General features: G+C 50.0%; 1 protein-coding gene across 1 annotated transcript in view; it reads right to left on the bottom strand.

The window, feature by feature from the left end:
• The window catches only part of CNGB1 (cyclic nucleotide gated channel subunit beta 1), an 80,851-nt gene that overhangs the window by 43,729 nt on the left and 9,441 nt on the right, over positions 1-27,681 (bottom strand). The window contains 9 exon segments of the mRNA XM_060172105.1: positions 3,284-3,320; positions 3,869-3,956; positions 11,829-12,101; positions 13,254-13,410; positions 20,379-20,415; positions 22,779-22,851; positions 24,260-24,448; positions 24,451-24,734; positions 24,936-25,011. Of these exon segments, the coding sequence (XP_060028088.1) occupies positions 3,284-3,320; positions 3,869-3,956; positions 11,829-12,101; positions 13,254-13,410; positions 20,379-20,415; positions 22,779-22,851; positions 24,260-24,448; positions 24,451-24,734; positions 24,936-25,011 (1,214 nt within the window).

Below are 27,681 nucleotides of genomic sequence, written 5' to 3'. Positions count from 1 at the left end.
AGTGTTTCCCATTTCAAATGAGAAATAGTTACATCAAAGAATTCAGAACTCAGGTTGGTGTATTGCACAAAAGTAAAAGACTCTGGAGTGGGTGGGGGGGAGAATACAGTTCTAAAAATGATGACAGAGGACCTAGTGGAGGTTGTATTATTATATGGAAAACTGGGAAATGTTATGCATGTACAAACTATTGTATTTACTATCAAATGTAAAATATTAATTCCCCAATAAAGAAATTAAAAAAAAAAGAATTCAAAACTCAGACTTCTACACTCACAGATTCAAGACTCAAGAATTGTTTTTGTTTGTTTGTTTGTTTAAGATAAAAAAAGAGAGGCAGAAGGGGGCCAAGCAGTGGCACAATGGGTTAAGTGCACATAGTATGAAGCACAAGAACCCACGCAAGGATCCTGGTTCAAGCCCCTGGCTCCCCACCTCCAGGGGGGTCACTTCACAAGCAGTAAGACAGGGCTGCAGGTTTCTTTCTTCCTCTCTATGTCTCCCTTCTCTCTCGATTTCTCTCTGTCCTATTCAGAAGAAAGAAAGAAAGAAAGAAAGAAAGAAAGAAAGAAAGAAAGAAAGAAAGAAAGGGATAGAAAAATGGCTGCTAGTAGCAGTGGATTCATAGTGCAGTCACCAAGCTCCAGAAATAACCCTGGAGGCAAAAGAGGTGGGGGGGGAGAAAGAAATGATAGATAGATAAATAGATAGATAGATAGATAGATAGATAGATAGATAGATTAGATGGGTAGATAGATAGATAGATAGATAGATAGATAGATGATAGATAGATAGATAGATAGATAGATAGATAGATAGATAGATAGATAGATAGGCTGACAGACAGATAGAACCTTCTATTTCAGCTATCTTCAGCATAGGAGAGGCTGGGCTTGAACCTGGCTTGTACTATGCTTTGTTAGCATAACTCAAGCTTCTCAGCCAGGTAGAATTTCCCATCACAAAGAAACCTCTAAACTCAGTCAGTTTCACTTCCATCTAGAAGCAGGCACTTTTCCTAGGGCCCTGACTCATAACCTAAGCTGTGTATATGCCGTCCCCAGAGATTTTGATTCAGCCGCATGGATGAATCTGGCTCCAATCAGAATATCAAAGTCTCCCTCAAATGGTTCCCATGTGCTGTTGCATCGGAGAACCAGGGCTTGAGGTCATGTCTCTCAGATGATCTGAGAGACAGGGAGACAGGTCAGAACTTGGTGTCCATTCACCAAATGGCTAGGTCCTCACTGTCTGTGGAGTTCTCAAGGATGCAGTGGGATGGGGTGGTACATAATAGCAAAATGTGTATGCTGGTCAAAGCCTGGAGTTCTTAACAACAATAAAAACATTGCATATTAGCTGTCAGATGCAGGCAAAAACTAGTAAAGTCATGGGCCCCTTAGAATATACCTAAAATAGACCTACTACCTTTTTCCAAAACAAAAGACCCCAAAATCTTTATCTGCAATATTCTTGACTTTAGGTTCATGATTAGTCAACAATTTTTTTTGCTTTATATCTTAACTCTTTTTCAACCACCAGGTTCCAGATGCTACCATGATCCCAGCCTGACTTTCCTGGGCAGACAACCTCACCAATGTGTACTGGAATTCACCTCCCCAGAGCCCTGCCCCACTAGGGAAAGAGAAAGACAGGATGGGAGTATGGCTTAACCTGCCAATGCCCATGTTCAGTGGAGAAGCAATTACAGAAGCCAGACCTTCCACCTTCTGCACCCCATAATGACCCTGGGCCCATACTCCCAGAGGGATAAAGAATAGGAGAGCTTTCAAGAGGGGGGAGAGAGTGGGATATGGAGTTCCGGTGGTGGTGGGAATTGTGTGGAATTATACCCCTCTTACCCTATGATCTTGTCAATATCTCCATTTTATAAATAAATAAAAAAAGAGGAAAAAAAAACTCAGCAAAAGGGTGGAGTCCAGGGCACTCCCTCAGCAAGCTCTGCTCTTAATTTTCCCTGGGGTGTGTTCAGTTTGCGCTAATGCCTTGCTCCTGGCCTCCCAAAAGCTCTATTCCCCATAAGGGGCTGACAGGAGGCAGGGTTCCCTGTGCCTGCTGGGGGACCTTGGGTCTCTGTGCAGTTTCTCAATGCTCACCCCACCACCACCACCCCCTTGATTTAGGTATAGAAGTTGACAGCACTATTCATTTCAAGTGCAAAGCTTCACATCCTGACAGCTGTGCATACCTTGTCATGGCCACCACCAAGGTCTGCTTCCAACCCCCCCCCACCATCTAGTCTACCTCCCTTGCCGCACTCCGTGCCCTCTGATGGCCACCTCTATCTCTCATCAAAATCTAAGAATTTGGGTTTTGATCACTTGCTTCTTCTTTTTTTTTTTTTTTTTTTTTTTGTCTCCAAGGTAAATGATGGGGCTTGGTACCAGCATTATGAATCCACTGCTCCTGGTGGCCATCTTTTTCATTTTATCAGACAGGACAGAGAGAAATTGAGAGAGGAGGAGATAGAGAGGGAGAGAACAAGACAGACATCTACAGACTTGCTTTGCCAATTGTTAAGTGTCCCCTCTGCTGGTGGGGAGCTGGGGTTTGAACCTGAATCCTTGTGCAGATCCTTGCGCTTAGTACTATGTGTGCTTAACTGGGTGTACCACCCAGCTCTTCCCATTTGTTTCTTTATATTCCACACTGGAATGAAATCTTGAGAAATTGGCCTCTCTTCCCTGACTTATTTCACTTAGAATAAATGCTCCACACTGATGGAATGAAGAAGCTGTGGTGTAGGGGGATCAGGTGGTGATGCGCCCAGGTAAGTGCACTTACTGCCATGTGGAAGGACCAGGGTTGAAGCCCCTGCTCCCCGCCTGCAGGGAGAAAACTTCAAGAGCTATGGAGCAGGTCTGCAGGTGTCTCTCTTTCTCTCTCCCTCTCTATCTCCCCTAACCCTCTCAATTTCTCTCTGTCCCATCAAATAAAACAGAAAGGAAAAAAAGGGGGGAAACTGGCCTCCAGGAATGGTACATTCATAACCCTTGTGGCAATAAATAAAAAGAAGAAGGAGAAGCAGCAGCAGCTGTGGTGTATATACCCAGGAGTACTACCACTACCCTCGGGCCTTTGAAATGCACCATTAGGTTCTGGTAATGTGTCCCTGAGAGGCCTGTGGGTGGGGGCAGGTGAAAGGCTGTGGGGAAGTGGAGACGGAGAGAAATGGAGAGGGTGGAGATGAATGGAGAGAGAGCGGTTGCCCTCAACCTGAAAGTGTCTCAGAAGCTCTTCTGCACATCCACTTCAGACCTACCTTCTGGGCTGGTGGCCACGGCCTCCTCCTGCAGCTCCTGCAAAACAAAACAAAACAAAACAAAACAAAACAAAATCCAGTGGAACCAGAAGCTGTGGCCACCCACCCAGGCCCTTGCCCAGCCCAGCCCCTAGGGTGAGACCTGCTTCCAGGACAGTGCACACAACAATCCTAGGCCCCCATGCTTGACCCTGTCACATGCAAGGAGGGGAGTTTCTCAGGCAGCCCTGGATGAAGGGACAAAGCCACTAAAGCTGCCGCCTTGGCACTCAGCACCCAGCACTACCCTCCACAGGATACAACTCAGTATAGCACCCTGAGGAGGGGGCTCTAAACCTTGCTACAAAGCCAGCCACTGACGCCCAGAGTGGGGAGGTGCCCTGCCCAGGATCACACAGCATTTGAGGACTGGACTCCAGGTCCACATACCTGCCACCCATACCTGTGTCACCCAAACCTTCAAGAGCACCAGCCGAGCCTGGAATGTGTGAGCCACCCAGCACCCACCACCCTGCTGCCCTCTGACCAGTGGGCATCCCACCCACCGGAAATCACCACCCCTGCCACCAGTGCCCCTGGACGTACCTGAAGAGAGGCCCTCCTGGACTCGGCCCCACTAATTTCACTCAGGTCCTCGCTGACTGGTGACACCAGATAGCTATCCAGCAGGACACTGTGACCCGAGGGGCAGAAGGATGAGGTTAGCAGTGCTGAGTATTCTCTGTGCCGGGACTCTGACACGGGGATGCCCAAGAGCAAGCCTCACCCGCAAGAGGCTCCCAGCACAGGGGCAGGCACCCCACATCCTGTGAACACCCCCAACCTGAGGCATGCACTGGAGTAAGTGGCTGCAGAGGACCCAGTCACAATTCTGACAAGGAAGGAGGACTTTTTGGAGGAGGTGGCCTGTAAGCCGCTCCTCCAGGATGATGAGCCGACCATGAGGAAGTGGTGGGGAAGGACATGTAGGAAGGAGGAACAGAATGTGCAGAGGAAAGCATGGAGGACAGCCTGAGCACCTGTTGTTGGTTTTTGACCAAGTAAAGTGTCCTAGATAGACAAGAGCACTTCTGCCTGAGGGTCTTCAGACAACCCTGGTGTTGTGTGTATGTGTGTGTGTGTGTGTGTTGTGTGTGTGTGTGTGTGTGTGTGTGTGTAGGGAGACAAGAAGAGGGAGGCCCAGGGGGTGGGGGGCTGTCCCAATGGGTCAGTGCATGTCCTGTGTGTGTGAGGCCCTGGTTGGATGCCCAGCACCACATCAAAACAAGACAAAATTGTGGTCCGGGAGGTGGCGCAGTGATAAAGCTTTGGACTCTCAAGCATGAGGTCCCAAGTTCAATCCCCAGCAGCAAATGTGTTAGAGTGATGTCTGGTTCTTTCTCTCTCCTCCTATCTTTTCTCATAAATAAATAAAATCTTTAAAAAAAAAGAAAAGAAAAGAAAGACAAAAGCAATATACAATCACAAATGATGGACTCGTGCTCTGGGTTCTCTCCCTTTCTCATACAAACATAATTTAAAAGAATAATAATAAAATAAAGAAAAGAAAAAAATGAATGAATGAATGGATGGATGGATGGATGAATGAATGAAAAATGAGGCCCAGAAAGGTGAAGTGAGTCTATCAAAACCACACAGCAAATTGTCCCACACCACACAAAACGCAATCGCAGGCCCAGGTCTGCCTATGAGATGACAGCTGAGATCACCGTGACTGCGGAGAAGCTCAGGGGCCCTCAGCCCAGGCAGCAGCACACACACATGTCACAGGGGCCAGGGCAAAGAAGGGCTGAGTCAGACCAGAGGACCTCAGCCCAGCTGAACTGGTGACCCCGCTCTGCTACAAATGGGTATCAGGAGACCAGACCTTCTCGGTGTCTTTCTTCTAAATGTGATAGGAGATGGGGGTGGGGTATTAAGTGGGGGCAGCACCCAATAGAGTGCACACAATACCATGCACAGGGAACTAGATTCAATTCCCCAGTCCCCACTTGTGGGGTGAAGCATCACGAACAGTAAAGCAGTGCTGCAGGTCTCCCTCTCTATCTCCCCTCCCCTTCCCACACTCCCTATCCTATCAAATAACAGAAAGAAGGAAAGAAAGAAAGAAAGAAAGAAAGAAAGAAAGAAAGAAAGAAAGAGGAAGGGGGAAAGAAAGGGAGGAAGAAAGGAAGGAAGGAAGAGAAAGAAAGAAAGAAAGAAAGAAAGAAAGAAAGAAAGAAAGAAGGAAAGAGTCAGGCAGTAGCACATCAGATTAAGTGCATGTGGCATAAAGGACTGGTGTAAGGATCCCGGTTCGAGCCCCCGACTCCCCACCTGCAGGGGAGTCACTTCACAGGCGGTGAAGCAGGTCTGCAGGTGTCTATCTTTTTCTCCCCCCCTCTCTGTCTTCCCCTCCTCTCTCCATTTCTCTCTGTCCTTTCCAACAATGATGATATCAATAACAACAACAATAATAACTTACAACAATAAAACAACAAGGGCAACAAATGGGAATAAATAAATAAATAAATACTTAAAAATTAAAAGAGAGAGAGAGGGAGGGAGGAAAAATTAAAAAGAAAAAAAATTAAAGGAGAAAAGAATGGCCACTAAGAGTGGTGGATTCATTGTGCAGGCACTGAGCCCCAGTGATCACCCCAATGGTAAATAATAAATAAATAGATAAATAATAAATGTGATGTGAGTGGAGAACTGCAGGCCTCACTTGTGCACAGTAACACAAGTAACAAGCAGCCTTCCCCATACAATTTTTTTTTTATTCTCTATACTTCGTGTTGGTGGTAGATGTCACAGAGGAAGAGGAAAGGAGAGAGACAGAGAGGAGTGAGAAGGAGAGACACCGTAGTACCACTCCACATCCACAGATTCTCTGGGTATTGGCCATGGTGTCCCCCTGTGGTGCCAGAGATTGAACCCAGGGCCTCACTCACAGGTATAAAGTCTACCCAGTGATCCATCTTCCAGCCCTGGATCCTATGACTGTCAAGAATACCCCAAATGTGTGTTAAAGATAGAACTCCTGGAGTCCAGGTGGTGGCACACCAGGTTAAGTGTTCACATTACAGTGCTCAAGGATCCAGGTTCAAAGTCCCTTGTCCTCACCTTAAGGGGAGGAGCTTCACAAGTGGTGAAGCTGGACTACAGGTGTCTCTCTGTCTCCCTCGTCTGCTCTATCTCCTCTGCCCCTCTCAATTTCTCTCTGTCTCTTTCAATAATAAACTATTAAAAATAAATAAAAAATTTTAAACATAAAAAGGGTAGAACTCCCCACTCTTTAGCTGCTGAGAACCAACTCAAATCAACACATCTAGTCAATATATTAGTGTGTTGAGATCGCTGAGATATCATTCTGTGAGGCCCCTGTGTGACCTCTGGCTTAAGATGGTGATTCAGCACCAGGCATGGATGTGATGTGTAGAATTACAGAGTCAGATACGTTTACCACTGGGCCCCCTGCATTCCCCCAGACTCTCATCAAGGGACTACTGGCTGACGGATACTCTGTGCTGTGTGTCTGCTGCTGGGAAAACCAGGATTCCCCAGACCAGGGTCAGCTGTTCTGAGGTGAGTGAATGGTGAAGGCTGAGCACTGGGAGCAGCAGTCAGGTGGTGGCACTGTTCTGGCTGCTCCTGAGGGGCTGTTCCAGCACGAGGCCACGCCCTCTAGGTGTACAGAGTCATCTCATGTTCCTCATCCCAAGGTCCCTGAGAGACTGGAGTTATGACAGAACCCATTCAGCTTCTTATTTATTCATTTATTTATTTTTAAGAAAGGAAGAAGCCTGGGAAGCCAGCTCACCTGGATAGTGCACCTGCTTTGCCATGACCCAGGTTTGAGTCCAGCCCCCACAGCTTCGATAGTATGGTATCTTTCCCTCTCTCCTTGTCTCTTTCTTTCTATATCTGAAAAAGTTTGCTTGAACCAGTGAAGCCTCAGTGACTACAACACAAACATACACGCAAACACATACATGTACACACACACACACACACACACACACACGGAACAAGGAGGCAGCTCAGCAATATCACTCATGCACAAGACACTGAGCTGATTTCCCCGGCATCCTATAAAACAGCAAGAGTCAAGTTACAAAAGCAGCTGCACACTCTGCCCTACAGGCCTGCACATGATAATCTTCAAGAGCCCCTGCCCGCCCCCCCAAAATGCATCCAAGCTAAGGGTTTTTTGTGTGTGTTTGTTTGTTTTGGTTTTTGCCTCCAGGGTTATTGCTCGGTGCCTACACTACGAATCCATTGCTCCTGGCGGCCATTTTTTCCCATTTTGTTGCCCTTATTGTTGTCGTTATTGTCATTGTTGCCATTGATGTTGTTATTGGATAGGACAGAGAAAAATCAAGAGAGGAAAGGAGACAGAGGAGGGAGATAAAGATGCGGACCCCCCCCCCCCGCAGGTGGGGAGTTGAGGGCTTGAACCAGGATCCTTAAGACCTGCCAGTCCTTGTGCTTTGTGCTATGTGTGCTTAACCTGCTGCGCTACCACCTGAATCCCTCAGGCCCCCTTTTTCTAACATGGGTTATTCCCAGCCCACTGCCTAGGTGTTTTGAAAGGGCATATAAGCCCACAAACCCACAGAGCTGCATCTTGTCTTACATATAGACTCAGATGTTATACCTTACGAGATTTCCTTCTATCCACAAGTTTGTTTTTGAGGATTTGTGACCCCCTCCTTTTCTTCCTTTTTTTTTGGGGGTGGTGGTGGTGGTGGTGGTAGGGGGGAATGGTTTACAGTACAATTGTCGACATTATGACAGGTGTCTGCAGAACATTGTCACCCCCAACTTGGGTCCTTCTTCACCAACCATCATGCACCAGGACCTCCAAAGCACACTCAGCTCCCTCCCTGCCCCTCCAAGGATTCAATTTTTAAAGAAATTAAATCATCCTAAAACTACTGTCGTGGAGAATGAGGTGAAGTCTACCTGAACCAGAAGGCCTGGGGAGGATCTCCTGCCTCACCCCACCCCCACCCCTTCTTCCCCGGGAGCTACCCCAGATTCCAGAGGAGTGGAAGAACCAGTCTGACCCTGCAGAGACACACAGCCACCCTACACTCAGTGCACAGAAGCCCAGGCCAGGAATGGCCACAGTTCCAGGTAGAGGCTTCCCCGTCTAGATGTTCCAGAATCAGGAAATCACTGTGTGACCATGGCCAAGTCACCAGAGAGCTCTCAGCTGCCTCTCTTTCCCCACCTGTCAAATGGGCAGGCCTTGCCCAGCCTGTAAAGCCCAGGTAATTCAAGTGAACTCAGAAGAGTCTATGAGGATTTCATGGAAAAGCCAGCCAGATGCCCCACATTATGGTCCTCAGTTTCCCCACAACTAGACCCTTTCTCCAACTGTGAACCAAGTGCTGACTTTTCAGCCTTCTGACCCTGGGCAGAGCCCACCCACATGGAGGCAGGGCAGGCAGTCCCTGCACCTCTGTTTATCTGTGGAATGGTGGTGCCTTCACAGTGTCAGGTCTGGGTGGGAAACGAGTGCTGATCAATGGCAGCAGGTATTGTCACTATTAGTTGGGGAGGGGGGGAACCCAAGCCACAGGGCAAGCAGTCACCCACATGGGCTGGAGAACATTCTGCACAAACATCCCCAGCTTCTAAGACACTCAGGAAGCACAGTGATGGCCTTATCAGCACCTCCAGGGGTTATTTGGGGATGTAGAGTCACTTTGCCCCAGTGTGCTCAGGGGGTGCCAAGCTCCCTTCTGCTTGGCCCAGAGGCAGCGGGCCATCAACTTCTAGAAAGTTTTCACTTTCCAGGGATTTCCAAGTCCAAGGAGGGACAGACAGACTAGCTGAATCTCCTCTTTTCTTAAAGATGGGGGGTGGGGGGTGTCCTAGAGGCAGTCGCCTTGCAAGAGTTTGCCAGCCTGTTATCCCCCCTCCCCCACAAGCCCATCACCCCACACAAGGTGCCCCCAAGCTCAGTCCTCACTGTCACCTTCAGCCAGCACCCCAAGCCCAGAAAGATGGATAGAGGGGAGCCCTTAGGGAGAGGCAGCCACCTACTTGCGTCTCGCTGTCTTTGCCAACAAAGATGCCCATGGTGCAGGGGTTCAGCTAAGGGTGGTGACATCCATCCCAAGCCTGGGTCCAAGCACAGGAGGAGAGTCGGAAGCACCCCGGCCCAGTCTACAAGGCCAGCACTGGAGCCAACCCGGAGCTTTCCTGCTTCTAATCAGATCTCAGGGAGGGGCAGGGAAGTCTGGAGAGAAGCCCCCAGGGAGACCAGGTAGGGACCGAAGGCTGCGGTTGCTAAGGAAAGCTGGGCTGTTGCTGGCAGAGACCAGGTCGCTAGGCGACCATCTGCCCGTTACCAGGGCCGATGCATCAGCAGTAACCCCTGTGCCTCTGCAGAGCTGGCCAGTAACAGCCCAGCCTGCCTGCCCTGCCTGACACCCAGAAATTGGGATCACTCACCCTAAATGTACCCTGAGTGCCTGAAGAGTGTGGAGCTTACTGTACACTCGAGCTGGTGGGCCTGTGTGCAGGGTGTGGAGTGGACATGTGCCCCAGTGTGAGTGTGCTGGTGGGCTTGTGTGTGTACAGGCTATGTGTGTGGTTAGGGGTGTGTGTGTGTGTGTGTGTGTGTGTGTGTGTGTGTGTGTGTGAGAGAGAGAGAGAGAGAGAGAGAGAGAGAGACAGAGACAGAGAGAGACAGAGAGAGAGACAGAGAGGTTCAGGGATGTGTGTGCTCATATCTCCTGTGCCTTGAAGACTCTAGTTAGTGCAAGTGCGTGTGTTCGAGCACAACAGATCCTGGCCACTGGGGCTGCTTCTGTACAGAAAGGGCCTTTCAGGCCTGTGTGTCAGACACATATTGTGTGCTCTGCACTTATCTCTAGCAAAGCCAGGGACCATCTAGTGTCTTTGTGGTAGAAAGAGTCAGTACATCAGAGTGGGGACAGCCTGGCTCTGGGGCCCAGATTGCAAATGCCAAAGGAAGGCAGGCTTGGTTTTGTTAACAGAAATATAATTTCTTCCCCCTATCTCTTTGTCATCACTGGAGCCTCACTGCTCCAGGTTGATTTGTTTTGTTTTGGTTTTTTTATATTTATTTATTTTCTGTTTTGTTGCCCTTGTTTTTTATTGTTGTTGTAGTTATTATTGTTGTTGCTATTGATGTTGTCATTGTTGGATAGGACAGAGAGAAATGGAGAGAGGAGGGGAAAATAGAGAGGAGGAGAGAAAGATAGACACCTGCAGACCTGCTTCACTGCCTGTGAAGCTACTGCCCTGCATGTGGGGACTCAAACCAGGATCCTTATGCCAGTCCTTGCGCTTTTGTGCCACCTGCGCTTAACCCGCTGCACTACTGCCTGACTCCCTTTGTTTTTGTTTTTAAGATAGACTGAAACATAGAAAGAAAGAAAAACAGGGGCGCCGGGTGGTGGCACACCTGGTTGAGCGCACATGTTACGGTGCACAAGGACCCAGGTCCAAGCCCCTAGTCCTCACCTGCAGGGGGAAAGCTTCGCAAGTGGTGAAGCAGGGCTGCAGGTGTCTCTCTATCTCTCTATCTCTCCATCTCTCCTTCCCTCTCGATTTCTGACTGTTTCTATTCAATAAATAAAGATAATACAAAGAAAGAAAGAAAGAAAGAAAGAAAGAAAGAAAGAAAGAAAGAGAGGAAGAAAGAAAGAAAGAAAGAGAGGAAGAAAGAAAGAAATAGAGGAAGAAAGAAAGAAATAAAGAGAGAGAGAAAGAGAAAGAAAGAAAGAAAAAACAGCACAGCACCGATGTTTCCTCCCAATTTGGTGGAAACAACTCAAACCTGGGTCATGCACTCTAGGTCAAACCTCTAGTCTCTAAGGAGACTCAGTACCACACCTTGGCTTTGTAAAGTACGCGAGGAGATCCAGGAGAGGGCTACATGTATCCATCCAACCATCCATCTGTCTATCATTTAACTAAGCTCATTTGTTGCTCACTGGACCAGACCAAGAAACACGGCTGTGAGCACAGAAATCCTCACCCATGGGGTCTGGGCGGTAGCACAGAAGGTTAAGCACATATGGCGCAAAGCACAAGGGCCAGTGTAAGGATCCTAGTTCGAGCCCCCAGCTCCCCACCTATAGGGGGTCGCTTCACAAGCGGTGAAGCTTATCTGCAGGTTTCTATCTTTCTCTCCTCTCTGTCATCCCCTCCTCTCTCAATTTCTCTCTGTCCAACAACAACAATAGCTATGACAACAATAACAACTACAACAAGGACAACAAAATGGGAAAAATAGGCTCCAGGAGCAGTGGATTCATAGTGCAGGCATTGAGGCCCAGAAATAACCCTGTAGGCAAAAAAAAAAAAAAAAAAAAGAAAGAAAGAAAGAAAGAAAGAAAGAAAGAAAGAAAGAAAGAAAGAAAGAAAGAAAGAAAGATATCCTCACCCGAGTGGAGCTTGGGTCTCAAAGTTCACAAGTAGTGCTCCCCAGCACACAGCACAGAACAGGAAGGAGCACCCCCATCCCTCACAGTAACCCTGCCCCACCAGGTCACCCTAGTCAGGGGAACAAGTGCCTTACTCAGGATCCTCTTCCTCCCCATCTTCCTCCTCCTCTTCCTCCTCTTCTTTGTCCTCCTCCTCCTCCTTCTCCTCCTCCTTCTCCTCTCCATCTTCCTCCTCCTCTTTGTCCTCTTTTTCGTCTTCCTCCTCCTCCTCTCCATCTTCCTCTTCTTTCTCCTCTTCTTTGTCCTCCTTCTCTTCCTTCTCCTTCTCCTCCTCCTCTTCCTCTACCTTCTCCTTCTCCTCTTCCTCTTCCTTCTCTTCTTTCTCCTCTGGAATCCCAGGCAGCAACCTGAGTTGAGGTCAGAGGCAGGTGAGCCCACCTGCAGCCTGAGTCTACCTCTGACCCCCATTTTCAGCATGATGTGACTCCTAAGACCAGACCTGAACCCCTAACTGAAACTGAAGCACGGGAGGCCCACCTAAACATCCCAGGTTGTCTTTTGAGGCAAGGGCTTCTCGCCCTCCTAATAGAGACCTCCATGGCCTGATCACCAAGATCACCAGAGGGAGCTAAGTTGGTTAGGCCCCCGTGGAGGCGGTGATCATTACCATGACCACACATCCCCAGATATGTCCCATGAGAGGGGGGAAGGGGGCCTTCTGGAAATTCATCCTGCAGACATACTCATGTGAGGTGCCAGGACATGGGAAGGAATAGTAGCTGCAGGAGCATTCAGAATAAACTCTTAGGGGGCTGGGTGGTGGCGCATCTGGTCGAGTGCACACATGTTACAGTGCACAAGGACCAGGGTTCGGGTCTCCACTCCCCATCTGCAGGAGGAAAGCTTCACGAGTGGTGAAGTAGTGCTGCTGCAGGTGTCACTCTGTCTCTCTCTCTATCTATCTATCTCTCTCTATCTCTATCTATCACCTCCTCTCCATTTCTGACTGCATCTAGCCAATAAGTAAATAAAGGCAACAAATTTTTTAAAAAGTAATAATAATAAACTCTTAGACTCAATCTAAATGTCCCTCCATGGTGGGCAGATTAAATAAGTTCTGGTACATCTCTATGAAGGAATACTATGCGTTCATAAAAAAAATGAAAATGGTGGGAATTGTGTGGAGTTGTACCCCTCCTACCCTATGGTTTTGTTAATTAATCCTTTCTTAAATAAAAAAAAAAATGAAAATGAAGGTAGTCTCTGTGCTGAAGGCAGCAAGGCCTTGAGGTACATGGTGGAGGGAATATATTGCGAGGTGCAGCCAGGTAAGTGCCCATGGCGTGCTATGTCTAGGACAACAACAATGAGAGAATCGGTGTCTGTGTACGCTGGGGGCTGGGGGCTGCAATTGTGCCTGTGGAGAAGAGGCACAATTGTCTGGAAGGTATAGGTTTGGTCCCCCAGCTCCTCCTTCTCCTTCTGGGATTCTGTGCCATGTGCCCTCTGTCCCCCGCCCCCAGTATGACCCTGTCCTCAGTGCCTTCCGAGGCTCCCACCTGGCCGTCTCCTCCGCAGCCTCACTCTGCTCTTCATGAACTTCCTCCAAGCCCCTCGGGCTGGCACTGCCCTGCCGACACTCTTTCTCCTCCCAGTGAGGGTCCACATCCTCCAGGACCAGCTCCGGCTCCCCTGGCTCTCCGGGGAGGATGTTGACTGCAGGGACACAGAACAAGCTTGGGTTTGAGTCCCAGGGGCCACCCAGGGAGCCGGGCCAAGCAGCCATGTGCTAGCCAGCACTAGGTCAGGAGAGGCAGTGTCACTGTCACCAGCAGGGCCACTGATACCCTACAGTGTAGTCAACCCTTGCTCATCTTGTCTCCTACCATCAGGGGCCCTCACTTTGTCCTCTGAGACAGAGCCTCAGGTGCAGTTGGTCTCGTTTATAACCTTTTAAAGGTTGGGCCAGAGTAGCAGCAGAGCTTCTAGCCCCAGCATCACAGTGAGACCAAAAGGCCCAGGTTTGAGGTCACACTGCCACTTCCAGAAGACCTGGGATGTCCACAGGAAGGCAGAGTGAGTTTACCAAGCTCTATTGGCAGGATACCACACACCCACAGCCTCAGCACATGCTTCTGGGAAATGCTCTACCTTCTGAGGGAACTCACCTCCTCATGAGGGTGGCCTCACCACCAGACAGAATCTGTGACTTTCAGCATTCCCCCCTGTGGTCCCCGGTCCCTGGTACTGATAACACTGGGGACCCCGGGAGGCTGGCAGAAGTGCTCCCCAGAAGCTCCGGGGGGTTTAGTGACCCGTAAAGTCAAGCATAAAATACTCAGTAACTCTGGGTGGGAAGTGGCCTCAAGCCTTACCCTGTAACTTTAGAATTCATCTTCCATGACTTAATAGGGAAGAGGAGGAGGAGGAAGAGGAAGGGTGGGGAGGAAGGGAATGAGAACAACCACCACCTTTTGAGCACTTATCCTACACCAGGGCCTTTGTTAAGTAGTTTGTGTTGCTTGACTCAACCTCAACTCAGCTTCCCACCAACTCGTTTGTTTTTTTTTCCTCCAGGCTTATTGCTGAGGCTTGGCGCCTGCACCATGAATCCACTACTCCTGGAGGATATTTTTCTTTCCTTTTTTTTTTTTGCCCTCATTGTTTTTTCATTGTTGTGGTTATTATTGTTGTTGTTATTGGTGTCATTGTTGTTGGATAGGACAGAGAGAAATGAAGAGAGGAGGTGAAGACAGAGATGGGGAGAGAAAGACAGACCCCTGCAGACCTGCTTCACCACTTATGAAGCGACCCCCCTGCAGGTGGGAAGCCAGGGACTTGAACTGGGATCCTTACGCCAGTCTTTGTGCTTCACGCCATGTGCGCTTAACCTGTTGCAGTACTGCCAGACCCCTGCCAATTCAGTTTTTTGATATGGGAATAATTAGTGTCCTCATTTTTCCATCTTTGTGCTGTTATTGAGATAACACTGTTCAGTCTGGCTTAAGGTGGTGCATGGGATTGAACATGGGACCTTGGAGTTTCAGGCATGAAAGTCTTTTTGCAGAACCATTATTCTCCCACCCCCACCCCTTTTTTATTTGTTTGTTTGCAATTTATTCTCCATTTTCACAGGAGGAGGGCATGGTGAGCCCACAGAAATGCAAATTCAAATCTTCTGAGTGGTGCCTTTTGTGGGCGGGGACCAGGCTGTCTGCTGCCCACGTGCTACCCTACAGGCCTCCTGGCTCCCAGACAAGGCTGTCACCAGACCCCAGGAGACACCTGCCTGCCCCCAGGCCAGCCTGCCACACACATCCTGAACTCAGGCCTAACTCCTCCTGTCACATAAGCATCCGAGGTGTGACTGGGTTCCACAGGTGTGGCCTGCTCCAGCAATAGGGCCTGCTGTATGTATCATACTATGTTGTCACCAGCCATGGTGGCATCTCTGTGGGTCCTGGCCTGACATAGCAGAGGGCACCCAGGGCACCGAACATACTTGGCCTGTGAGCTCCTTAGTTTTCATGGCAACCCCTCAGGGTGAGAACAGGACTCTCCCCATTTTCCAGGCCAGAGTTGGCTTAGAGAGGCTGAGTGACTTGTCCAATGTCACACAGGATACCAGAGGCAGGGCTAGGCCTCCAGACTCCAGTCTCCCACATGTGCTATCCCAGGTGACAAACATGGCCTGTGAGTGCCTCTCTAGTTGGGACAACCACTACACAAAGGGGCCTGGATGATCTAGCATTTGGCTGGAAGAGTCCATACCACCCTGGACAGTGTCCTCACTTCTCCTTTGAGGAATCTCTCTTTTCAGGTGCTGGAGAGAGAGAGAGAGAGAGAGAGAGAGAGAGAGAGAGAGAAAGAGAGGAAGTTTTACAAGCACTTCCTCCTGTCATCTCTGTGCTGTCCCGGGTAGCGGGCTCCACTGCCCCACTGCACAGCCAGGCTCCACAGTCCCAAGAAGGGCGGGGAAGGGCAGGTCTGGGGCAGCTGCCTGCCCATCCTGAAGCAGGGCCCTACAGCAGGCCTGAGAAAGCGTCCCTCACCCCCCAAGACAGTAAGTTCATGCCTCTCGCCTCTCGTTCGTGGCTTTCCCAGGCATCACTAGTTCACAGAGGAGGCCTCAAGTTCACAGGAAAGGTCGTGATTAACCCTTTACCCCCCAAACCCCTGTGGGGCACCACCTCCTGGCCATTGTCCCCTCCACAGGCCTAGGCATGGAGTTCTGTCCCCAGCTGTGACGGTCAGACACACACACACACACACACACACACACACACACACACACACACACACACACACCAACAGATTAAGGGAGCTCAGGGGGGTAGGAGTAGGGAGCAAGGTTTCTAGACCATAGCCCCTTCATGAATCCTAGGTTATTGTCAAAACTGAAGACTAAAAGCCTCCATCCATTCATGTGGCACCCAGAGTTAAAGGTTCTCATTGTGATTGTTCTTCCTGCCTCCAGTGTCTGTTGAGCCTCGGGGTGATCATTGTGGAGTCATTCATTCCCTTGCTCAACCACCTTCACTGGCTCCTTACTACCTATAACCTAGTCCCCTCATTTCTTCTTGTTTTACCTTCTGTATCGGGGACTCGGGATTAGCGGAAGGCCCTCAGTGTCTTAGGGGTTCTAGCAGTGAACAAAGCAGAGTTCATGTCTCCTGAGGAGTGGTCCTATTCACCCAGGATGCAGCTTTACGACTGTGGACCTTAGGCTATCCCAGGGCCTCTGGGACTCAAACTCAAAGGCCTCTTCAGCCAGGGAAACAGTACAAAAGGCTGAAGTGGAGGGTACTGCCTGCCTTGGGAGGGAGGCATTGGCTGTTCTAGCTGTCCTCAAAAAAGAGTGGTCCTGTGAGAGCCTACTGTTCCCCCTCCCTTTTTTTTTTTAAGAAAACTAGTATGATAGTATTTTTTTCCAGTGTGAATTTTTCTTTTTCTTTCTTTCTTTTTTGTTTTTTTTTTTTTTTCTGTTTGTTTTTTCCCCCAGGGTTATCGCTGGGGCTCGGTGCCTGCACTACGAATCCACTATTCCTGGAGGTTATTTTTCCCATTTTGTTGCCCTTGTTGTAGTTATAATTGCTATTGGATAGGACAGAGAGAAATCAAGAGAGGAAGGGAAGACAGAGAGGGGGAGAGAAAGACAGACACCTGCAGATCTGCTTCACTGCTTGTGAAGCAACCCCCCTTCAGGTGGGAAGCTGGGAGCTCGAACTGGGATTCTTATGCTTTGGGCCATGTGCACTTAACTCGCTACACTACTGCCCAGCCCCCATGGTTTCCCATTTTTTTTAGAGAAGCCAGACTGTTTCTGTGTAAAGCCACATGGCCTTTAAATGTTGACAACTAGTTCTGTTCTTAGATTAATTGACTGGGGACTTAGTAGTGGCACACCCAGTAAAACACACATATTACATAGAGACCCAGGTTCAAGCCCCCAGTCCCCCTCATTTCAGCCAGAAAGAAACTACACAAGTGGCAAAGCTGTGCTGCAGGTGCCTCTCTCTCTCTCTCCGTATCTCCCTCCTCCCTCTCAATTTCCCTATGTCTTTATTAAAAAGAAAAGATAGATACATACATAGATAGATTATGAGCAAAAGATAGTAGGGAGGGAGAGAGACCAGAGCACTGTTCAACTCTGGAATAAGGGGGTTTTGGGGATTAAATTGTAGTCTGTACAGGCTGTGAGTATGAATCGACCTGCTGACGCTCATGTTCAGAGAAACCAGACCTTCCACCTTCTGCACCCCATAATGATCCTGGATCCATGCTCCCAGAGGGATAAAGAACAGGAAAACTTTCAAGGGAGGGTGTGGGATATGGAGCTCTGATGGTGGGAATTGTGTGGAATTGTACCCCTCTTACCCTACGGTCTTGTCAATATTTCCATTTTATAAATATTTTCTTAATTAAAAACAAAAAAATAAAATATGTAATTAAGTTTTTTTTTTTAAATGTAGTCTCTAGGGTCTAGGGCATGCAAGATTCGAGTTAATGGCCTTTTTTTTTTTTTTCCTCCCCAACAGAGTTATCTCTGGGGCTCTGTGCCTACACAACAACTCCACCACACCTGATGCCATTGTTTTCTTTATGCTTTTATTTGATAAGACATTTAGGGAGAAAGAGAGACACCTACAGCACTGCTTTATGGCTCATGACACTTCTCCCCGCAGATGGGAGCTAGGGGCTTGAACCTAGGTCTTTATATACCATAAAATGTGTGCTCCATCAGGTGCAACACCACCCAACCCCTCCCTAATTCTATATTTTAATCACTTCTTGTCCTCCAAACAAAGAGATCTGTGGGCTACCAGGTTGCAACCCTGACTAACTCCCCTCTCCCTGCACCCCAACACTACAGACCACATTTAATCCATCCACCTTGCAGACCTAAACATCCTTCCCGGCTGAACTGAAGCAGTAACAGCTTCATGCTATGGCAGGTTTGATGCGCTGATTGCTGCCATTTAATGTCAATGACAGCATCTGCTGCTGTCCCCTCTAGGTCCCCACCCCTTAAGGAGAGTACATGGCCAAGCCTAGGGAGCACATCTGGGGAAAACCGTCCTACAGGCGTCCTCACTGTGCCAGGTGCCATGCTGAGACCCTGGGGCCTCCCCACAGCCTCCTGGTGGGAAATCCTACTGTGTCTTGTCCCAACCCTGCAGGACTGCGGGCTGGCCTTCCCCTGGTTCTGGAGGAATGGGGTCAGACTTGGTCCCCCGAGAGGTACCTGGGGACTGTTGCCACCTCCCCCTGCTTGGGAGCAGGGGAAGGGGTAGGGTCTTGAACAGTGGTTCATGGGGGGTGGGGGATGTAAAGGGTTGAAAAAAATCATCTCCTCTCCCCCTCCCCTCACAGGTCTTCTCTTCGGGGCACCCTTCCTTCCTTCCTTCCTTCCATCCATCTGTCCATGTGTCCATCTGTGCTCTCCCAGGCTCCCCTCTCCTTTGTTTCAGAGGCCTCCAGCTGCTGCCACCCCTAAAATGAAGGAGAAGACAGAGGGTGGGTGGCTGGGTGGACAGGCAGAGAGAATGAGTGTGTGCGTGAGGGGCTGAGTGAATGGATGGGGGGCTAGGATGGAGTGTGAGTAATGCTCCCCAGAAACTCAGTTACAAGGCCTGCCCTCCCTGCCCCCAGTTACCTGGGACTGTGAACTTGGAAAGGGGGTCTGTGCAGATAAAAGCTAAGGCTTTTCTGGGGGCAGGGTTGTAATTCCAGTATGTAATGTCTTGAGGGGTGGGGACAGGCACAGAGGGAAAGACAGAGGCTGGAAGGAGTCAGAAGCAAGCACAGCAGGGATGGCCGCAGGAGGAAGGCCTGGCTAGGGATCTGCCTCAGCCTCCAGAGCAGACACTCCTGCCTCCACTTTGATTTGGGGCTGGCCCAGGCTTCTGAACTGAAAGAGTAAGGGTTGAAGGCCACCATTTGTGGCCCTCTGCCATGACAGCCCTAGGAGCCAACACAAGGGTTCCTGGTCCCCCAGCTCAGTGTGCCCTCACCTCCAGCACCCACCCACAACCCACAGGTTCTGGCCCCCAGGGGGCGCTGTCCACAGCTGCCTGGGGGCACTGCCCCTGCACCATCCCCAGACCTCTCAGCAATCCCAGGCACTCTCTGGCCCAGGGAGCATGCTTCTGGCAACCAGCCAGGCTAAGGGGCCCCATCACTGCTGTGCCCTGGGCACCTCTCTGCCCTCTACCTATGCCACCAGCCATGGGGGGATGAGAGGTCCCTGCTCTACACTATCCTGAGTAACTATGAGCTCCACAAAACAGAAAACCCTGCAAGAAGACTATTACCCCCAACACACCCCCAGGATGCCCTCGCCTCCTCCCACTGCTCTGTGGGACCAAGCTCCGGCCAGCTGGACAGCTTGTGCCCTGGTCCATGGTGGCCCCACCCCACTCCCACCCCCGGATTCAGAGCACTGTGAAAGACTGCCATGGTCTTAGTAGGGCTGAGGTGGCAGGAGAGCAGCCCTGGGACTTCCCTGAGGTCCACAGTCTGAGAGCTGTGCCCTGGGTGGAAGAGGGCCACAGCTCCTGGGGCCTGAAGTCTGCTTTGTTCACTTCTAGAGCTCACACATGCCTGGCCATGTTGCTGAATGAATGAATGAATGAATGATCCACTTGTATCCAGAGACCATGAAATAAAGATCTATCCCTCTGCCCCTGATCCAGTACTGAGGTGAAAGGTAGGACCCACTGCCTACGCTCTCCCCCAGGACACTCACCAGCTCTCAAGAGCTAGAGCCTAGGTGGTTCTGTACTACACACACACACACACACACACACATACACACACACTCCAGAGACTCTGCCCAGCCAAACCTCCATCACGGCTATTAGAACTGGGGAGAAAAGACCTGTGGAGGGAGAACCAGTTCAAGGGGGCTGAGTGGATCTATAAAGGGCAGGCTGTGGGGAGCTTTCTCTGGGTGGTCCCTGCAGGAATGAGGGGCATCAAGTGGCCTCAGAACTGCTCTCATTGGACAGAAGCTGGAAGGGGGCTACCCTCTTCTCATGTCTTGTTTCTCTCCACTCCAGCCCCCACCCCTTCCTGTCCACCTGGCTCTGGGCTGGGTCCTGGCAGCCAGGCCAGGATGAGCACAAGACACCCCACTCCCCACGAGAGAGCCTGCTCACAGACAGGCCAAGCATGTTACTCACTGGCCTGCACCTCGCACGCCACAGGGATATCGGGCTCCTGTGTAGGGAGAGAGGGGAAAAGCGCCATGACCTCCTTGCCGCCTAGGGCCTGCTCAGCCATCCCTTCTCACACACATGGGAGCAGAGGGGTCCCCTCACCCCCATGGAGCACCCAGCAGACCCCATGCTCAGCTCCTCCTCCCACTGGCATCAGCTCTTTGCCCACCACCTTTAGCTCAGGCTGGGACCCCCTCCTAGAACACACTGTCCCTCCTCTTCAGGGAAAACCCCTTCCTGTCCTTGTGAGAGTCTCAGAGATCCCTCTGCTTGAAGCCTATCTCTCAGGGCACCACACTTTCAGCCCTGTCCCCAACACCCCCCACCCCATGTATCTTCAGGACTCATGTTTCCTGCTGCTCCTACCCACCCACTCCCTCTCCTGGACAATTCCAGAACTGTGATTCTTCTACTTCTGGCAGAGGCTGCTTGAATCTGGAACCTGCAGGTCCAGTCTGCAGGGAAGGGGCTCCAACACTTCCTGTCCACCTCCTCCTGCAGGGCTGGAGGCCAGGCCTTCTCCCAGTTCCAGCATATATCAATACTGTCTGATGTCCCCAAGAGAGAAGGGACAGGGGCCTGGTAGCAGTGCAGCTAGTTGAGTACACATGTTACCATGGAGAGGGATCCAGGTTCAAGCCCCCAGGTCTTCACCTGTAGGGGGGAATCTTCTCAAGCTGTGTAACAATGCTGCAAGTCTCTCTCTCTCTCTCTCTCTCTCCTTCCCTCCCTCTCTCTCTCTCTCTCTCCTTCCCTTCCTCCCTCCCTTCCTCCCTCCCTTCCTCTATGTCCCCCTGCCCTCTCAATTTCTGTCTCTATCAAAAAGGAAAAAAAAGTGGAGGTGTAGGGAATGCCTGCCAAGAGTGGTGGATTCATCATGCAAACACTAAACCCAGCGATAAGCCTGGTGGCAATAAAATAAATAAAATTTAAAGAAGAGGGAGAAGGAAGAGGAGGAGGCAGGAAGAATACAAAGAAGAGACATATAAGTGTCAGGGTTTTGTTTTGTTTTGTTCTGTTTGATTTGTTTTTTCTTTGTTTGTTTGTTTGGTTGGTTGGTTGGTTGGTTGGTTGGTTGGTTTTTTGTTTGTTTGTTTTTTATCATTGGAACATCACTGCTCTGAGTCAACTTTTCAGATAGGGAGTGACAGAGGAGATAGGGAAACATGCTACAGTCCCCAAATGTCTTCCAGTGTGGTGGGGCTGGGGCTTGAACCTGAGTCATGCACAGAGCAAAGCAGGTAAACCCTGCAAGTGAGCTGTCTTGAGGTCTGGTATCAGGTCCCTTTTTTATTTATTTAATTTTATTTATTTTGACTGGAGACAGAAAGAAATGTAGAAGGGAGGGAAAGAGGGAGAGAGAAAGAGAGATACCTGCAGCACTACTTTATTTCTTGTGAAATGTCCCCCTAGAAGTGGGGAATGGGGGAGTCAGGCAGTAGCGCAGCGGGTTAAGCGCAGGTGGCGCCAAGTGCAAGGACCGCCATAAGGATCCCAGTTCGAGCCCCCGGCTCCCCACCTGCAGGGGAGTCACTTCACAAGTGGTGAAGCAGGTCTGCAGGTGTCTATCTTTCTCTCCTCCTCTCTCTGTCTTCCCCTCCTCTCTCCATTTCTCTCTGTCCTATCCAACAGTGATGATATCAATAACAACAATAATAGTAACTGCAACAATAAAAAACAACAAGGGCAACAAAAGGGAATAAATAAATAAATATTGTTTCAAATGCAGTGGGAAATGGAAGGCTTGAACCACAATTCTTATGCACTATAACACGAGCACTCTACCAGTTGCACCACTGCCCAGCTCCCTGGTGTCAGGTTCTTAGAGGTCCTGCCTTCCTCCCACCCATGTGGAGTCCTGGGTTGTCAGAAAGACACACTGGCCCACTGATTTCCTAGACATTTCCCAGAACATTCTTGGTCTCTTTGCCTCTGGATCTTTGTACTTGCTGTTCCCCTTTCCCTGAGATACCTTTCCTCCACCGCTTCTTTATATGTTTCTACCTTATTATCAGCCCCAACTTCATGTCTCAGCTTATAGGCCACCTCCACCAGGAAGTCTTCCCTGATGCTCCTTGGAGACCCTATCTTAGCAACCTACCTCTTTTCTGTTTCTCCTTATGGAAATAAGTACCCCCCTCACTGACTTGAGCACCTGGAGGGAGTGACTGGGCCAGGGGTTCTGGACTGAGTGAGTATGGAAAAGAATCTGGGCTCTGCAGATAGGCAGGTTGACCTGGGCTCCTGCTACAGGCTCTCCTTTTCCTTCTATGTCCCCCACCTTGGGACCTTCCCCTTTTACCTTGGCCCCTAACTCCTTCCCACCACCCCCAGGGCTGCCCGCATCCCCAGCCCAGCACTCACCTGCTCTGCCTTCTCTCTGAGCACCGGCTGTGGCAGGGTCTTCTCTAGCCTGTGCAGGAGCCATGCTACCAGCCTGCAGGTGGGAGGGAACATGCCGTGTCTGGCTCAGGGGGAAATCGAGGCCAGGGCCAACTCCCCACTCCCAGAGCAGATAGCAACCACCAGCACACACAGCAGGGCCCAGGCCTCATCCCTGAAGACCATGCCCTCTCCCTGGCCCTGGGGAAGCTCACATACCCCTCCCACTCCACAGATGTATCTTAAGCCACTACACCCCCAGGCTGCCAGAGCACAGCAATGGCTGGACTCAGTTGGATTTTTTTTAACAAACTTTTTAAAATATATATTTATTTATGTATTCTCTTTTGCTGCCCTTGTGTTTTATTGTGGTAGTTATTATTGTTGTTGATGATGTCATCATTGATGGATAGACAGAGAGAAATGGAGAGAGGAGGGGAAGACAGAGAGGGGGAGAGAAAGACACCTGCAGACCTGCTTCACCACTTGTGAAGTGACTCCCCTGCAGGGATCCTTCCACTAATCCTTGCTCTTTGTGCTACATGCTCTTAACCCGCTACCGTCCAACTCCCCTCAGTTAGATTTTAAATGTGTGTATCTGCTGGTCCAGCAACTCCATTTCCTTTTACTTCTACAGATTTTCTTGCACATGAGTCCAGTGATACCTGCACAAGGCTATTATTGACTACAGTACAGGAGTGAGGACAAACCTAAAATCCCCATGGTTCAGTAAAGCTGGCGTGTGCCTGCGCTGGAGTACACCACTGCGCCATGCCCAGCTCCCGGATATATTTGTTTTTATGAGAGAAAACAGAGCACTGACCAGCTCTAGCATATGCCAGTGCTGGGCATCAAACCTGGGCCTTCAGGCATGTAGTCATGTGTTCTAGCACTGAGCCATCTCCCCAGTAACATGTACAGAGAGAGAGAGAAAGAGAAAGATTTTACATGAAAAAGAGGCTGGCAAGATAACTCACTGGGACAGTGCACTTGCTTTATCACACACACACACACACACACACACATCCCAATCTGGGCCCTGCTACACCAGAGAATGAAGCAGTGCTTTAGTGTCTTTCCCTCTCTTCCTCTATCTCTGTCTCTCTATATATATCAGAAATAAAAAGAGTTGCTCAGAATAATGAAGTATCAGAAAGAGGGGGAGGGAGAAAAAGAGAAGAAGAGGTAAGGAGAGAAGAAGGAGAAAGAGGCAAGCCATGGAACAGTATATATGGGTTACTATTGTCAGGTATATGTGTGTGTGTGTGTGTGTGTGTGTGTGTATGTGTGTGTGTGTGTGTGTGTGTGTGTGTGTGTGTGTGTGTGTGTGTGTAAAGAAGAAATGTACTCATCTGTCTGTCTATGCAGACACAAGAGGAAGAAAGGGAAGTTACTGGTTGCCGTGAGATAGGGCCCTGGAAACCCTGGAGTTTTCGCCAAGGTGCGTGCCTTTGGGAGCTCACCTGATAGTGTCTCCGGGGGGTGGCAGGGAGGAGATCTGGAAGCCAGCCTGTGGCTCTGCACTGGGCTCCTCCTCGGGCTCTGTGGGTTCAGGGCTGGGCACAGAGTTGCTCTCCGGGGCCAGTGGCATAGATTCTATCTCAGGAGGGGCTTCTGGGATGTCTAGGCAACAGAGAAGACAGGAGACTAAAGGTGATAGGGCAGGGCTGCACGTGACCCCTGGAGGGCCCAGGGGCTAGATCCACAAGTCTCAGGAGAGAGCCCCTGCGATGAGGAACTAAGCCTAGAGATCACAAGCTGCCCCCCACCTCGGCCGCTCAGCCTGGGGTGGGCAAGGGTTCTGGTGCCCTCCACAACACTCACTCCCTGTAAACACTGCACCTCTCCTGAGCAAGGTCGAGGTACTCCCAGCCCAGCCCCGGCACCCCTCCTAGTACCTGAGTCCTTGGCAGGCTCTGTAGTCTCCTCTATCCGGCCCTAGATAAAAACAGGGAATGAGTCCAGGGGGCAATACCAGGCCAGGGGACCTGGCCATCTGGGCCCTGACTGCTCTCACCTGTGTTACCACTCTCCCCAGGGAGGAGCGCGCCCCCTGGTGGGCCTCCCAGAGTAAAGCTGGCCTGCTGAAGTTGGCAGGCTCTTCCCGGGATGTTAGGTCACTTTTTTCCCTCAACTTACCTCAGAGGTTTTGGGGGGCTGAGGCAGCACCTTCTCCAGATTTTGTTCAAACCATCGGAGCAGCCATGGTGCAGGCCTTGTGAGGAAGGGTGGTCAGCTTAATTACCCACAGGGGTCCCTCCCAAACCTCAGCTCCCATCAGCAAATGGGGGCTGAGGGGGAGAGGCTTGTAGCAGATTCTCTCAAAGGAACCAAGTGCTTAACACATTTTTAAAATATTTTATTTTTGTATTATAGAGAGAGATAGGAGGATAGAGAGAAAAAGAAAAGAAAGAAAGAGAGAGAGAGAGAGAGAGAGGGAGAAAAGAACCAGAGCATCACCCTGGTACATGCACAACTAGGAATCAAACTCGGGACCTTGTGCATAAGAATCCAATGCTTTAGGGAGTCCGGCAGTAGCTCAGTGGGTTAAGCACATGTGGCAAAAAGCACAAGGACCGGCATAAGGATCAGGGTTCAAGCCCTGGCTCCCCACCCGCAGGGGAGTCGCTTCACAGGCGGTGAAGCAGGTCTGCAGGTGTCTATCTTTCTCTCCCCCTCTCTGTCTTCCCCTCCTCTCTCCACTTCTCTCTGTCCTATTCAACAACAACGACATCAGTAATAACTACAACAATAAAACAACAAGGGCAACAAAAGGGAATAAATAAATAAATATTTTTTTAAAATCCAATGCTTTATCCACTGCACCACCTCCCAGACCACTTTAATGATTTTTTTATGTCAGTCTACTTTTTCTTTCTTTCTTTTTTAATATTTATTTATTTATTCCCTTTTGTTGCCCTTGTTGTTTTACTGTTGTAGTTATTATTGATGTTGTTGTTGTTGGATAGGACAGAGAGAAATGGAGAGAAGAGGGGAAGACAGAGAGGGGGAGAGAAAGACAGACACCTGCAGACCTGCTTCACCGCTTGTGAAGCGACTCCCCTGCAGTTGGGAAGCCAAGGGGCTTGAACCAGGATCCTTACTCCAGTCCTTGTGCTTTGCGTAACCTGCACTTAACCCACTGCACTACCGCCCGACTCCCTCTGTCTTTTTTTTTTTTTCCTAAAACACCAGAGCACTGCTCAGTTCTGGCTTATGGTGGTGCAAGGGACTGAACCTGGGACTTCAGCGCCTCAGGCATGAGAGTCTCTTTGCATTACTTTTTCTTTCTTATATTTTATAGAACAGAGAGAAATTGGGGGGCAACAGAGATAGAGATAAATATAGAAAGCAAGAGCCTTCCTTCATCCCTTGTGAAGATTTCCCCTGCAGGTGGGGGCCTGGGGCTTGAACATGGGTCCTTGTAGATGGTAAGGTGTGCATTCAGTCAAGTATCCCAGCTGCCCTGGTCTAGCCTTTTTATTGCATAAGTTTTCCTGGGGCAAAAGTTGGGCTTTAAATCCATCCAGCTCCCAGGCAGCCAGCCCCCTTCTCCTCCGAAGAGCATGATATCCCCAAGGTAACCCGCTGCCACAAGCTGTAGCCCAAAAGCTTGCAAGCAAGTCCTTTGGTGACTTTGGCCTAAATCCCTGTGCTTGAGTCAGCCAGGGGCTCCAAGCAACCCCCGACCTGCCTTTCTCAGGGGCACTAAAGACATTGGAACAAGCTAGAGTAACAAATGAATGAAGTGTGTGATTCATCTCTCCAGCCCTCACGGAGTCCTCTATGGCAGACATGAAGCTGGGCCCCAGGCTTCATTAGTGACCATGGCAAATGGCCCTGCACATGAGGACAGGCCAGCCTAAGGAGTGAGGGGAGGGAGGAATGAGAGCAGATGAGTGTGTTTCTGGATTTCCAGCAGGGATTGAATGCTGGGGGATCCCACAGTGCTGAAAACCTCTCAATTATCTGCCAGCATCTAACACATTAAGATGTTTACATAAAAACCTAAATTGCTAGCTTCTCTCTGAAGAACTGGAGGGACCTGGCCACACATGACCAGCAATCACATAGTAAGACAATGGGATCTGAGTGGGGTTCCTTCCTGGTGAATGGCACAGGCAACCCATCTTTCATAGTGTCCCTCCTGCCCCATCCTGCCCCGCTTGGTTAGTGACAAGTCAGCCACCTCCCTGGGTCAGCTCTGAGAAGTCTAAAGCTGTGGCAACTGTGAGGCCACTTGGTGTCCCCAGGTCCCCCAAAATGGCCCAGACCCTGCCTTGGGGCTCCACAGGGTGTCCCCTACATGCAGCTCTCTGAGGGGCACAGCCTTATCTTCTGTCATCCTCTGGAAGTAGACCCAGCTGGGAATCAGCACAACCACCAGAAACCCCCTCCCATTTAAAGAAAGTGACTTCCAGAAGTGGCATAGCCTATGCCACCCACTAAGGATTTGGCTCTACTCCTGAACCCAATCCTCTGGACAGCAGCTTGGGATAGTAGCACAGTGGATAGAGTGTTGAACTTATGGGCATGAGGTCTCAAGTTCAATCCCCAGCATTGCATGCTGTAGAGTGATGCTGTGGTCTCTCTCTCTCTCTCTCTCTCTCTCTCTCACACACACACACACACACACACACACACACACACATAAATCTTTAAAAATATTGGTGCATTACACTTTCAAGCATGGAGTCCTGAGTTTGATCCCTGGCAGCACATGTACCAGAGTGATCCTCTCTCATTACAAAATAAAGACCTTGGGGCCTGGTGGGGGCACGCCTGGTTGAGCACACATGTTACAATGCACAAGGACCCAGCTTCAAGCCCCCAGTCCCCACCTGCAGGGTGAAAGCTTTGCAAGTGGTGAAGCAGGGCTGCAGGT

Source organism: Erinaceus europaeus, chromosome 2, assembly GCF_950295315.1.
Source record: "Erinaceus europaeus chromosome 2, mEriEur2.1, whole genome shotgun sequence".
In the NCBI taxonomy this organism is placed as follows: Eukaryota; Metazoa; Chordata; class Mammalia; order Eulipotyphla; family Erinaceidae; genus Erinaceus; species Erinaceus europaeus.
This window is presented reverse-complemented; position numbering and strand designations above follow the sequence as displayed.